Raw genomic sequence first — 13,733 nt, 5'->3', positions numbered from 1 at the left:
CGGTCACAAATTTAACTCCATCCCTGCCAGTGTTTGCAAGGGCAGAGCCCTGCTCTGCCACAGGCTATTATTCCCCACAAACTTTGCTTTTGTGACCAGGACAGTGATATTTCAAAATATCACTATTTCCAATGGGAAAACGGGCAAATGTGTGTCTTTTCGTTCACATAAAGTCAGAAAAAAACAACATATGAATCCAAATTAACATGTATTTATACTAAAGTAATACAAAAATGACTGCAAAAGATTTAGAAGTGAGTAGTTTTTCGAGATTTACAATTATACTGTATTTACTTGATTATACTGTATTTTATTTGATACCACTGTGCACATACATATATTGTGCAAGAAGATTTACACATTAAGTGCATTGTAATTATGCACAGGGGGCATATGCAATCACCAGATATCATCATTGGACTGACCCCCCCCCCACTGTTGCCTGATGATGTCAGCTTATTAGCTTGAGCACTGATAATCTTTCCAAAGACATATAGATAAACTGTATCTATGCCACACATTTCTAGAATTCATAGAGAAATAATTCATAACTTTTTCATGCTTCCATGCTGTAAATCCTACTCTATACAGTTCAAAGTTCTTAACCACTAGTATCTCCACAAAAAAAATAATAAATGCAATGTGAACACAAAAAGGCTTGCACAGCTCCCAAATGTTGTTTTTTTTATTTACTCAACATTAATGGGCAGCATGCTGACACAGAATGAATGAACATAATTACTTTTTCATGGATTCAATTTGGCATCACAACAACTTGATCTTTTCAGCAGTCAGCTCCCTGACGACAGGAAAAGGCAAAGAGGAAAAGAGCGTTGTACCCACGGGGGCAACTAGAGGAGCGTGACAGCATCGGCGCAGACTGCGGGATCCGGAGTTACAAAGTTACAGCGACCCAGTTCTGAAACTGAGCCCGGCACATGATTCACTGATCAGCCTTCCCAGCAGCAATAATACTTTCACTAATTGCATCCCACTGCTTGAAACGCTGTAGCCCGTGCCATTGTTAGCACTGCGAGCAAAACTAATACCACTCTGATTTGGCAACAGCCTCAACAGGGATGACACACCATGTGGAAGCAGAGTCTGTGAGGAGAGTAAACAGGCTGAGATAATAAAGAGGGAACTTTAAGAGGCCCAGGCCTTGTTTAGCATCAAACACGAGCGCTAATGCACACTGCAGTCAGGCTGCTGGCAAGGAAACTTGCTGAAGAAATCCTTCTGTAGAAATGTGCTGAATGGAATTGTATTACACGTGAATGAAACTTTGGTTTGGAACAATGATCTATACAGTAGTATAAGCTATTGGGAGGATCTCAATCTGAAGGGTATTCAGTATGCCAAGCTTGTGTTTTTACTATGCTCTGTCGCGACGCTGGATTTAAAGCCGTTGCAGGGGGTGATGGTCACTGACATGCTTGTTATGAACTAACAAGCCACAGCCATTCCAGCGTGATGCATGTTTGCATTGCAACACTTACTCCCTGATGAAAATAAACAGGGGGAAAGTTTATCAGCATCTTTCGTGCCACTCAGTGGTGGCTGCTAATATAAGAGCTATTTGGGTTATTTCTCATTTAGGTGGGGAGGGGGTTAGGAACAGAATATAATCTATCAATAGTGAGGGTTATTCTGTAACGCTTAAGCCCTTTTACAATCCTGTCATTGTATGTGGTGAAAGAGAAACCTTTCCTAAAATAGCTTTGATGCCTGTTTATCTGGAGGGGTGACAGTGTTGGCTGCAGAGTTTGTTACTCTCATTAGGAGCACGGTATCGAGGGACTGCGCATCGGTCTCCAGCAAGACACTGTGAACGTATCCATCCTTCGGGAATGCGAGTAAAACCGTTTGAATTCATCACATTTTTTTTTGCTCCAAAAGCTTGCTTCCTGTTTTCAGTTTATATTCCATTGTGATGCTGACTTAATGGGGACCAGAACTGCTTGGCTCTGTGTTCATTTACCATTGTTTTCCTGCTTCCATTGTCATTATCAGCGTGTACTGACACAAGCCAAATTGTAACCTTTGGAAGTCAATCAGTACATAATGTATTTACCTATTGTTTGTGGTGCTGACACACAGTTTCGTTGATACCCACCTGATCTAATGAGGGTACTCCTCCTCTCACAGCTGAGCCTGGGTTAGTCACTAGTGAGTTATACAGTACATATGAAAGCATTCTACAGTGTGCGTTACTTTACTGCAGCTGCAATATAACATGTGCACGACCTGAAGTTTGGATTTGTTCCAATGGAATGGACCTTACCTTCTCCCAAACCCTGTCCTTGTTCAAAACTATGACAACTAGCTTGGGGTTTGCTTGATAGCCATCATCTGTGAAGGACAAGTCTCTGCCATTCCAGGTCACATTCATCATAAATCTGAAAGACAAATATTCAGTGAAAGAATTAATGAGCCACACAGCAACTAATGAGCTACCTAATTCAGTCATCAGATTAACACAGATGAAGTATGTGCAGGGAACCTTCTTACTCACAGAGGATGCCTGAGTCTGCATTTCTCTGATAGAAAGCCTGAGGCATTGCATGAGAGACACAATTATTTGGACTAGAAACTAAACACTAATACAGGAAATGTATCAAGTCTTACCTTGAGTGCAACACTGCCCTAGCAAATTCTAGAATATGAAAGGATCGACCTTCAACAGTAAATTATTAAAAGTGAACAGAAGGGGAACTTTTCAGCTGGTCCCATGACTTCCTGGTTTCTGGAATCACGTGAGGATCACATAATCACCTGCCTCACGGGAGACACAGCGATTGGAATGGAGATGACAGGCAGCTGGGAGACTTTTTGAGAGCTACTATAAAATATAGCTTTCATAAGAGATTGACAAACATGTACAGTTGAAACATTGCTCTAACTATAGTTAGAGTCTTAGGGTTTTTTTTCTTTTTTTTAGTAGTTAGAAATACAACTCCACTCAGCTTGGCCCCCCCTCTCTGCTAAAATGCATCACTTTCAAGCGGAGAAGAAAACCCTCTAAAAGGGATTCATCTACAGAACATTACATTACATTTCTTACTGTCGCTGTCTCTGCTTCGGTCATTATTTTACTGCTGAACTTATCAGCCATTGAAAGGACTCCTGAAAACTGGACTTACAGGCTCAGATGGGGTAGGAATTACAGCTGCATGTTCAAAATCAGATCCTGGGTTTTCTTTATTCTGAGGAACAGTTGATCAGCGTGATGCATGACGTAGAGAGCATGCATACAACATGCTACTGAGCAGGTAAGAAATACCTGGAAATTGTAACACATGCTGCATACAACATCGGGCTAAGTGACTTCTAGAGGCAGTCAAATGGAGAGCAGGAGATGCAGAGAGGGAATGGTTACACAGGGTTAGCTCAAGCGTAACCATGAATGCTGAAATAGGAAGATCAGAGCTGTCAGTCCCTGGCATCTCCCCCATCCACTAACATGCTTTCTGCCCCCTCTGTGTCTCATCTCCCCTGGAGAAGAATCCACGCTCATTAACATGCTTTCTGCAACCCCCCCCCCCCCCCCCCCCAGTCTCAGTTATCAGACACAGTTGCTTTCAACACTGGTTTATCTTGAGTAATTGCTGTTTAACAAAAGGATGTTCACTCACCCATACCCAGGTTCCACATGTTTGGAGCAAAATGCTGTGGCTTGTATGTGAGGCCAGTGATTTGACAACAGATATCACACAGCTATGAAGTGATGCACCAGTAAAAAAACAAGCAAGCCTGTTTCAGCAGCACAGGCTCATAAACAAAGGTCATTGTTTAAATGTACTGCTACTGATGTTATAGATGCAGATCGATGCCTCATACACCCAGGGCACTATGGTCTCGATCTGGCTGATTTAAACAGTAATTACTCTTCATTGCTTCAATGGGATTTACATTTCTGCATTGATTTGAGCTGGGCAGGGATGTCATTATGACATAACTCAAAAGAGGACAGCCATTGGTAGCTTCTTTCCTTCAAATTCCCCAATTTGTTCACAATTTCTGCTGTCATTGTATTGATAAAATACCACCAGTTTTTCCTCAGCAAAGATAAGCAATTATATAAATATATATATATTAGATCAAAGAGCCATTTTTTTTGTTAGAACTGCATTAAGTCTGCTTGCATTATTCATTTTAGATTGTTGAACTCTCTTATCAAACTGCCTTTTAGCAGCGCACTGTTATTTTTGCTGGATATGTGCCTGCTTCTTCTCAAATGCATGCAAATTCTTGATTCTGAATTCTAAGAAAACACATCCATATCAAAGTGTGCCACGCTGAACCTGCACAGTAACTTAGCAAGCTTTGCAATGCTTTCCCCCTGACTTATACAGAGCATGTCCCATGGCTTATCATCATTTAGCATGCTTTTTACCATGCTTTGACTGGCCACAATTTATATGGTAACCTTTTAAAGGGGGTTAACAAACTGCTAAACAGTAAATCTTTTGGATGTGCTGCATGCTTTTTATAAATGACTGTATTCCTCATTAAACTAGGTACTGTCCGGCAAAGACAGAATAGCATTTAGTATTTCATATGATCCTGAGCTACACAGCTGGGAGGCACACAGTAAACGCTAGAGCAAAGTGCCTTTTCTCAGTCCCTGCAAGGTGTGAGCTTCACTAAAGATCATTTCTATGTCCTGGAGGTTGCTCTTGTCTTTTGTTTCCATAACCATAGATGCTTTCACGCCACTTGCGTTGCTTCTGTTCACACTGCTTGTGTGTCACTCGATAGCTGGTGGGATCGGTGCTTTGTGAATAAAAGAACACCCACAGATCTGAAGAAAACAGACAGACTCGCTACAAAGAAAGGCAAACATAAAAGCCTTGTGATTGATGAATGAAAATACAATGCACTACACATGCTCCAAGTTACATGGAAATGAAAAAAAAAAACTCAATGCAATGTTATACATGCAGAAAGCATATGGGAAGGATTATTATTATTATTATTATTATTATTATTATTATTATTATTATTATTATTATTATTATTACTTTTATCTCCCCAGGTGTGCAAGGCATCTTCTCAAAAGCATGATTAGTAACTCAGTTCACTAAATGCATTTTTCAGCAGCCCTGTGATTAACCCTCTTGAACCAAACAGTGGAACAGAATTTACCATGTAAACCTTTGGTTTGTTTTCGGGAATTGTTACCAGCTATTTAACTTCCAGAGATGTGACATTGTAATTAATGTTAGAGACAGTAATGATTCCAGGGAATACTGTACATCTTTACCACGTTCACACTACAATGCAACTATTCAGTAAGGTGGACTTAATCAATCATCTACAACTAGTGTTGAAATGTAAATGAATGCGTATGTGAGAACAGTATACTGTGGGGATGAGAAGTCTACATTATTAGTAATCTGTAAGGGGATTGATTATTATTATTATTACAAAACGACATATATATATATATATATATATATATATATATATATATATATATATATATATATATATATATATATATATATATATATATATATATATATAGCCTCAAAGCTGCAAAGAGAAGAATGTTCCAGATTGCACAAGGGACATAACAGAATGACCCTGCGGCAGTAGAGCTGCCTTCTGCCTTCACTTTGTAAATGCCAGTCGTTCTATTGTAATTGCATAGACAATCAACTGCTGCTTTTTATGGTTATTATTGTGCACGTTCTGTACCTCTACGGATTTCTACAGTGCTTACGTAGCACAGAGGGGCCATAAGTAATGTTTACTATACTATACTGTCACTAGGGTTAAATAATAAGCACATACATCTATTTGAGTATGCCGTGTTTTGCAGCGACGCTCTCAGTAATCATGTATTCATAAATATCTAGATGATGTTCTCCCAGCCCTGCTTGAAGTCCACAATGTCTGCAGTCCTGGTGTGTTATTTCAGATCTTTTCCTTTGCTTTCTCTACAGTCTGGTAAGTCTTACCATTACACAAGTCCTCCGCTGCTAATCAGTTCAGCCCAGAAGCACAGAGAGGTGCTTGGGGCACATTGTGTATAAACCAGGAATGGGAATGAAGCAGCGCTTAGATAATAACAGCACGGCATCACAGGACCTGCGGACTGTATACAGCGAGCAAACCTCACGGGGTCCATTGCTGCCTGAGCTGATCGAAGCCCGATCAGCGGCTTTGCCTTTACTGCGCTGCTGCTGTTTGTACACTCCATTGTAACCGTTGGTGTTGATGTGATTGACAATTCGCTAGTGTATTCTGTATAGGCTGTCCGCACCTTCGGCACCTTTGTGTTTTAGTCCATGTCAGCTCTTTCAATAAGACTGCAGACCACAGCTTTAATTAACAGCAGCCAGGCTAATGAAGCAGCCCACTAACGCAGGTGACACTATCAAATGCAGTACACCTTGACTCTTTGTGTCTGGATCACATCTAGAGAAAAGTGTTTATACGTAGAAGCATCGATATTAATTTGGTATTTTTATCTTAAAAAAAAAGTTTTTTTTGCACTTTCAGCACTTATAATGCCAAAGCCTGTTTATTTTTATTTTTTTCTCTTCTTCAGTTACATTGCACAACTACTTTGGGGAAAAACATATGTGACCTCTACAAAATCTTGCTGCTGGTCTTTTTAAAAAGGTATTATATATAGTCATAGGCTGAAATCATCAGTGGGAGCATTGATGAAGAGTACTGCTGTGTTTCAAAAGACCATGAAAGAGGACAACTAGATTTGGTTTGAAAACACCCAATTACTGTTTTGCGTGCCGTTTACGTTTAAAATCAATTGTCGTAATAGATCCCTGTGTGGTTAAGTTGTCTGTACGTTTCTCAAGGACGCCTTTATGCTGAAGTAATTATGAAACAATTCATATTTGAAAGGTTTCATTGAGATTGTGTGTTAAGAATGCCTCGCTTTCAAGATTCTATTAACTTTTAGTTTAGTTCAGTCGGTTCTGTGAAACCAGCTGCAAGGCATTTCTTTCATGTATGCTTTTAGGTGACTGTACCCTATCCTTTTTTTTTTAATCAATTATCTCTGTGTCCAATTCTGGTCCTGGTTAGAAAAGTCACCTGTGTGACACAGGTACTACTAATGAAGAGTAACTTAACATGATGTGACGTGTTGCATTTAATTCACAAAGACAGCTCCCTCTTGAAAACCAAATAACAACAGTAAACAAAATTAAAAAGCAGCTTACTTGTGCAAGGCATTGGAAGGCAGTTCGTTTTGCTCTAGTTGTCCGTAGCAGCTGGTCTTCGCCTCCGGAATGAAGCTGTATTGATCCAGCATGGCAGCGGCAGCGCTGGTTATAATCCCCAGGCCGTCCCGCACCCTGGTTTCCAGGGGGTAGTCCCAGTCGTCGTACGAAACCGAAATCATCCCGGACGGGAACTCGTCAGGAGTGATCTCAGTGTTGCCCGTGCTCAAGCTGGGGACAATCCAGACGAAGCCGTATCCTGTCAAGCCCAACGAGCGAGCCTCCTCCAGGATGTAGCTCGCTTCGTCCTTCGAGCAGTACAGCAGGACCACGTTGGAATGGATCTTCTTCAGCTGGATCTGGGTCTTCATATCCCCGGCCACGGCATCCAGAGTGATCATGTTCTGTAAATCCCACCCTACGAAGCTGTTGTCCACCGTGGTCTTTATGATGTTGAGGAAATCCTGATACCCCGGGAACTTGCTGGTCACTACAGAGAACACGTGCCAGTCGTATTCCTTCATGATGTTTAGCATCAGGAGGGCTTCCTGCTGAATAGAAGCCCCGAACTGGAAGAACGTGGACATCTGATCCTGGAAAACAGGGAGAGAAACGAAGGGGAGTTCAGCAAACGAACCCGGCGAGCTGGGTCACAACGCACTTTAGCTTGTTATGGGATATGCAAGCAAGCAGAAAGCAAAAATGACTGCAAAATGTGCCACGCATGGGTCACACAACTGGCGCGGTCTTTATCTGTCTCAGAGCTGAGAAAGAATACACAGACTAAAAGACAGACAGACAGACAGACAGACATAGTTAGAAGTTCTGATATTAGTATTGGTATTGGAATATAAGATGTTTGGTTAACAGCTGTGCAATGCATTTGCTGGCTTCGCGATGCTTACATAATTCAGCCCATAGTAATGACTAGGTCAGTTTTGCTCATTTTAATGTAGTTATTTAATACTTTTTTTTGTGAGCGCTGTTTTATATTATCTCAGAATGTTAAACAACCCAGTGAAGACTGGACTCATTTAAACGATGACACAAGCAATCCCAGGGTAACGTGTTATATTTAATTCATACTTCCAAGGGAGGCTTAGGCCAGCAAGGTGACGACACACGCTTCGGAGGACAGTGTGCGCGTCTTCGCCCTCCCGAGCACGGGGGTGGTGGCAGTGAGCTAAGCCTAAAAACTAAACAATTGGCAACTACTAAATAAAAAAAAACAGCAAAAAAAAAAAAAAAACAGCAAACGAGCCAGCTAATCATTCATTGACTGTTGGAATGCAAACATTGGTACAGTGCAGCCATTAAATGAACAGCTGACCCAAACATTCCATCTGGAACCATGTGAAATGAGGCAGGAGCTGCAAAGACCTTCTGAAGGAGAGTTTGTGTGCAATGCACTGCACAACACACAGCTAAAGGCATTTGTGTCTCACAGGACCGCTGCTGGGTTTGAGAACAAGCATGATTAGTTTTTGTTCATGTATTTTCATATATATATATATATATATATATATATATATATATATATATATATATATATATATATATATATATATAGGGTTACTAATTATTTAAAAACTTCAAGGGGTGATTTACTGATAACAAGAAAGGGCTCTTCTGCTGATGCTGGAGTATAATAGCTGCAGTCCAATGAAACGCTGTCGCTGGGTTAGCTGTACAGCCTTTATACCATTTCACATCCAATCTAAAATAATCCAAGTGTGTCAGAGCAAAAATCCTAAAGAAATCTTAAATTATGCAAAGCTCCTCAGCCAGAGCTTCACATCCAGCGGTGTAACAGAGAGAATTCACAGTGGAATTAGTCAAGTTGCAGCAGCTTGGCATCAAACAGTAGTTTGCAGGGTGCATCAATCAGTGGGTTTGCAGGGTTTATCTATCAAACCCTGGTGATGTTGCAGGTGTGCATATATTTCCACAGTCGTAGTACCAAGCTGTAGGAAACTGAGCAAGCAGGTATGAAGTGGGTGTTAGCCGACCCCTCTCCAGCTGCCGAAATTAAATATCAACACCTTTACCATCTGCCATGGACCAGAACACAGCATACACATCAACCCCAAGGGTACGGAGGAAGCAGTATGAAATAACAACAAAAACAACAACAACAACAACAACAACAACAACAACAATAATAATAATATGCGCTGCATCATTTGAGTGCATTCGTTTCAGTACACACAATTATTATTGCAATAAGGATCCTGTACTCTCAGCATCTCACAGGACGTACAGCCCTACTTAAACAGCCCAAGCTTGACAAACTAATATACTTCTTGAAAGTAATATTGCAGCTCAGAGCCTTCATTTATTAAGAGCTTTCCCTCGTGACTCATTACTGCTTTCATTAAAGTATTGGGGTGGTTATTGAGAGCATTGATTGAGCTGTCCTCTCCACACAGGCTGGTGAGCTCAGTGATTCCCTGCTCTGCAAACAAGGATATTTCTTTCTCTTTACCTTCCCCCTGGTTACGTCACACGGATGCTAACTTTGATTACATGTGGACAATTCTCCCAGTGGCTGTTGTCTGTCAATTTAAGTAGCCTCCATTTTAATAATAAATAATCTGCACTGCGGGAACTAGGAGGTGTGACTCAGTATCGAGGAGTTTTAAACGAACCCAGAGGAGCCGAGCTGGATGCAATCGACAACACGTTAGCGCAGGAACTGAATCAGCAAGAAGCACTTCAGCAGCACCACGCCACACACATCCAGAGTTTCATTCCATAATTCAACCAGTACTGGTGTTCATCTGGGTTTTCTGTATCATCTGAAATCTGTACTAGCCTCGTGATATGTTGAGAACATGATTTTATTTTGGGTTTTTTTAAATGAGGCGTGGCTTTGTGTCTTAAAAGTCTTCCTTGCAGTTCTGCCCTGATGCTAATGTATAACGTGTCTGTCTTCACTCCCTTCTTGAGTTATAGCCCAGGATGATGTTGATAAAACATGCATGAGACAAGGGATAAAACTTCCCAAAGAAGGCACAGTTTAGCCTAATAGAGTCCCTATACTTTTAATTGAATTGTGATTCAAGTTTAATTAACTTATACTGCAGCAATGAGCGTGGCTGGAGGAGACTCTAGATAATTAAGTCTTAAGTATACTGACATCATGTAGCTGAAGTATCTGTGTTGCCTGGAATGGCTGACTGGGAAGGTATCAGAAAAGCCTATCCTTGAAACAGCACACATAACAGTGGCAATACTCTACACACGTGAGCATCACATTCAAGATGTTAGAACAACGAAGCCTTGCACAAAACCCCCTTGAAATCAAACCCTGCTTGTGATACTGTGATTTAATAACAGTACCTCCTTGACACACAGAGAGAATCTGAAATAAACGTTCAGCTTCTCCACCAGGCCTTGGCTGCTCACCCTAACACTACTGAGCCAGCGATAAGCATCCCCTAATCTTGCAGCCAGCCCTGTGCTAAAGACTCACTGGAAATGCATGGCTGCAACGTTGTGGGATGCTGTGATTTACTCCATATTTTTAAGTTTAGTTTTTTTTTTTCTTTTTTCCTTTACCTTTCTTTAGCAGACCTGGTTCTGCTCACAAGCTGTTTTCTACCTTGGCTGAACAGTGGAGGAGGCGAGCTAGTGCCCCTAAAGGCTGCCCGGCAGCTGACGCTTGGCAAGACTGCCGGTGCCTGACATGTGGCTCAGATCTTCCCAGAAGAGGAAACTGCTCTCCTTCTCAACAAGAACCACTCCTCTACCAAGCAAGGCTGAAGCTAAAGACAGACCCACTGGTTTGCCTGCCCTTTATCTTTAAACCAGAGGTGCAGGTCTTTAAAATAAGGAAGGGAAATACAACGTGACACGCAAAATACATCAGTAGTGTACACACGTACAGTACAGCTTGCTTTGTGATTCTCTTGTAGGGCTTTCTTCATTATGAACGGCATGTTCAAAGTCACAGTTCCTCATAAGAGAAATATGGCGTACATATATATATATAAATCTTTCCTGAAGTCAATTTTGCTGCACTTTTTCTTTTTTAATTTCTTTTGTGAGCATCCTGTGTTGAGAGAAACGAAGTGGTGGGCTGAGGAACGCTGTGAAGCTCTGTGGTCGCTGACAGCAAGAATGAGTCACACTGCAGGAGCAGAGTCAACCTGAGAAACGCCGTGAATGATTGCTCCCCCGGTCCCTGCAGCTTGTGCTTCATCACTAACGAAATCTGATAATAAGACTCCCCTTTACGTTTTCTTTCATGCTATGCTTTCACCATGCCAGCTGGAAGGCAATTAGATAACCCAAACATTATAGAAACAGATAGGGGCTGCAAGTCTAGAGGGACGGTTTATTTTAATCAGAGCTATATAGAAAATGAAAGGATGCAGTACCACAGTGGTCCAATTATATTTGCCCCTGCAATTTATTTTTTGCAATACACCTTTCAGTTTCGCATGCATGAATCGTGTTTAAGACAATATATTAGATTTACAGTAATTGCATCTGAAATGCAGCCTTTGTTTTATTAAATTCCCTGTAAGTCTTATTAAACTCCCTATCCAAAATTTCAAAAAAAAAAACTGTTCATGTAATTGAAAATAAATTTACTGCAGCAAATAAGCTGCAAAAAAAAAAAAAGTAATTTACGAGATTGAAAGTCAGTGGAATCATGCTCTGAGTAATTTAAGAGATTGAAAGTCAGTGGAATCATGCTCTGAGACACTGTATGTGGGTCAATAAAAGATAAGAGCTGTAGTGAAGCCAGGGACAGCTGCATTTATATTTCTTTTTTTTTTTATTAGCACTGCAAAAGACTTTTGTTGGGAGACTACAATTCTTCAGGAAGAAAGCAGAGTCTGGATCACTGGTGCTCAATAAAGCTGATAGAGTCAGCCTCCCTCCCTCAATCTGCCTATTGGAAACACTCTACTTCTTTCAACACCATTTCATCCAATCACAGCACGATGTCAAATTACAGATTGCACTAAAACAATAATGATGAGTTTCTGGGATAATCTTGGGGAGTAATTACCAGCATTATTGCTATATATATATATATGATGTAATGGTCTACTATTCTTTTCTATTTAACCCTTCAGGCATCATTGCATTGAGTCTATTTACCCATTTATTTTCCTTTATTCTTCTATATTGCACATTTTAGTTATTCTACTGCATTCATGCTAAGTTCACTTTTAAAAAGTGCTGAACTATTTGGTATATATGAATTTCACCTGTATTTATTTCAGGAGATCTGTGCAATAGCCAATGAGTAAAAGCAAACTGATGGAGACAGGTCTAATTTCTCATCCAAAATGATCTCTAATGGCAATGCTGGTTTTGTAATGACAGGGCAATGCTAGCACAAAGGCGACAGCTGTAAAATTGATCACTACAGTAAACTTTGTCTAGTCATCCACTGTAGTACCCTGATATCGTATCTGGTAATGCAGTGGTCCCCTAATGGCTCTGCTAAGGTTTTCATCATGGTCCTTACCTGGTATCCTAATGCTAAACCATTGCAACAAATGGACTTCCACAAACAGGGCAGGGAACACAATGGTTCCTTGACCATTAACTCACGGGCACAGGTTATAAAGATTCTACCTGAATGGGTCCTCAATAAACTGGTTCATCGCTCAAGCGTTACGGAATCTGAGAATTGCACCATTTATGATCATTCTTGTGACAGGCCATTCAATATTTGATAAGCTTGCTCGGAGAGAGGGGATAGGGGTGGGCAGTGCAGGACTACAGGCACACGTGGAAGCTGTTATAGTAAGGTAGGACATGCTTGTTAAATGGGTGATGCATGTAAGGAGTGAAGTTCAATCAGCTTAAAGATACAACGAACATTTAACTCATCAAAAAAAATATTTTCCCTACATGATTGGGGGACGGAGAACTAAGTCTAGACAGAGACAGAAAAGTGTGTCTGTGCGTAAAGTCAAGAAGTACAATTCAGCAATTTGTGTACTGCTAGTGCCAGTAGTGCTCAAACTTACTTTTTCCTTTTATTGTCAGCTCTCCTACTGTATTTGTCCTCCTAGGTGTTTTTAAGAAGCACTTAAAACCCATGGGATCAAACTGACCAAACAGTTGCTTACTGCTCAGCCTACCTGGCTGTTTAATCTCCCTGTCTTGTTTTGGGCTGGCGCAGCTTTAGGGTTTGAAAGTGCTCGTGGCACTGGGTCACAAGAGGGCCTCTCTGCTGGCTTCTCTGTTAGGAAAGGGATGGAGGGAGCCTTTCCTGCCCAATAGGCACAACTACAGGGTGGGTCCAAGGGAGTAAAAGATGAGGTTGTCAAATACCAATCCTGACCCTATTCAAGGCTTAAGACTCAAAGTACTCAAGATGTGTTTTTTTTTGTTTTGTTTTGTCAGTGCTCCCATTAATAAACAATCAGGCACAAGTGCAGCAGCTGAACTTTGCAGGACAGCGCTGTTTAGCCCGCTGATCGGATGGCTGGAGCGCCAGGCACTAGAGGCACTGCCTCAGTCAAGGCTGCTGTGTTGCTGGTTTGCAGACCCACTCCCCTTCCTTTA

At 41.1% G+C, this 13,733-nt stretch overlaps 1 protein-coding gene across 1 annotated transcript in view; it reads right to left on the bottom strand.

The window, feature by feature from the left end:
• Nucleotides 1-13,733, bottom strand: part of LOC121330550 (glutamate receptor ionotropic, NMDA 2A-like) — a 74,146-nt gene that overhangs the window by 28,626 nt on the left and 31,787 nt on the right. Inside the window, exons 3-4 of the mRNA XM_041277143.1 lie at nt 7,197-7,789; nt 2,285-2,399 (exon numbers count right to left, since the gene is read on the bottom strand). Coding sequence (XP_041133077.1) covers nt 2,285-2,399; nt 7,197-7,789 — 708 coding nt within the window. The remainder of the gene's footprint in view (nt 1-2,284; nt 2,400-7,196; nt 7,790-13,733) is intronic.

The sequence above is a fragment of the Polyodon spathula genome, chromosome 18 (assembly GCF_017654505.1).
Source record: "Polyodon spathula isolate WHYD16114869_AA chromosome 18, ASM1765450v1, whole genome shotgun sequence".
Lineage (NCBI taxonomy): Eukaryota > Metazoa > Chordata > Actinopteri > Acipenseriformes > Polyodontidae > Polyodon > Polyodon spathula.
This window is presented reverse-complemented; position numbering and strand designations above follow the sequence as displayed.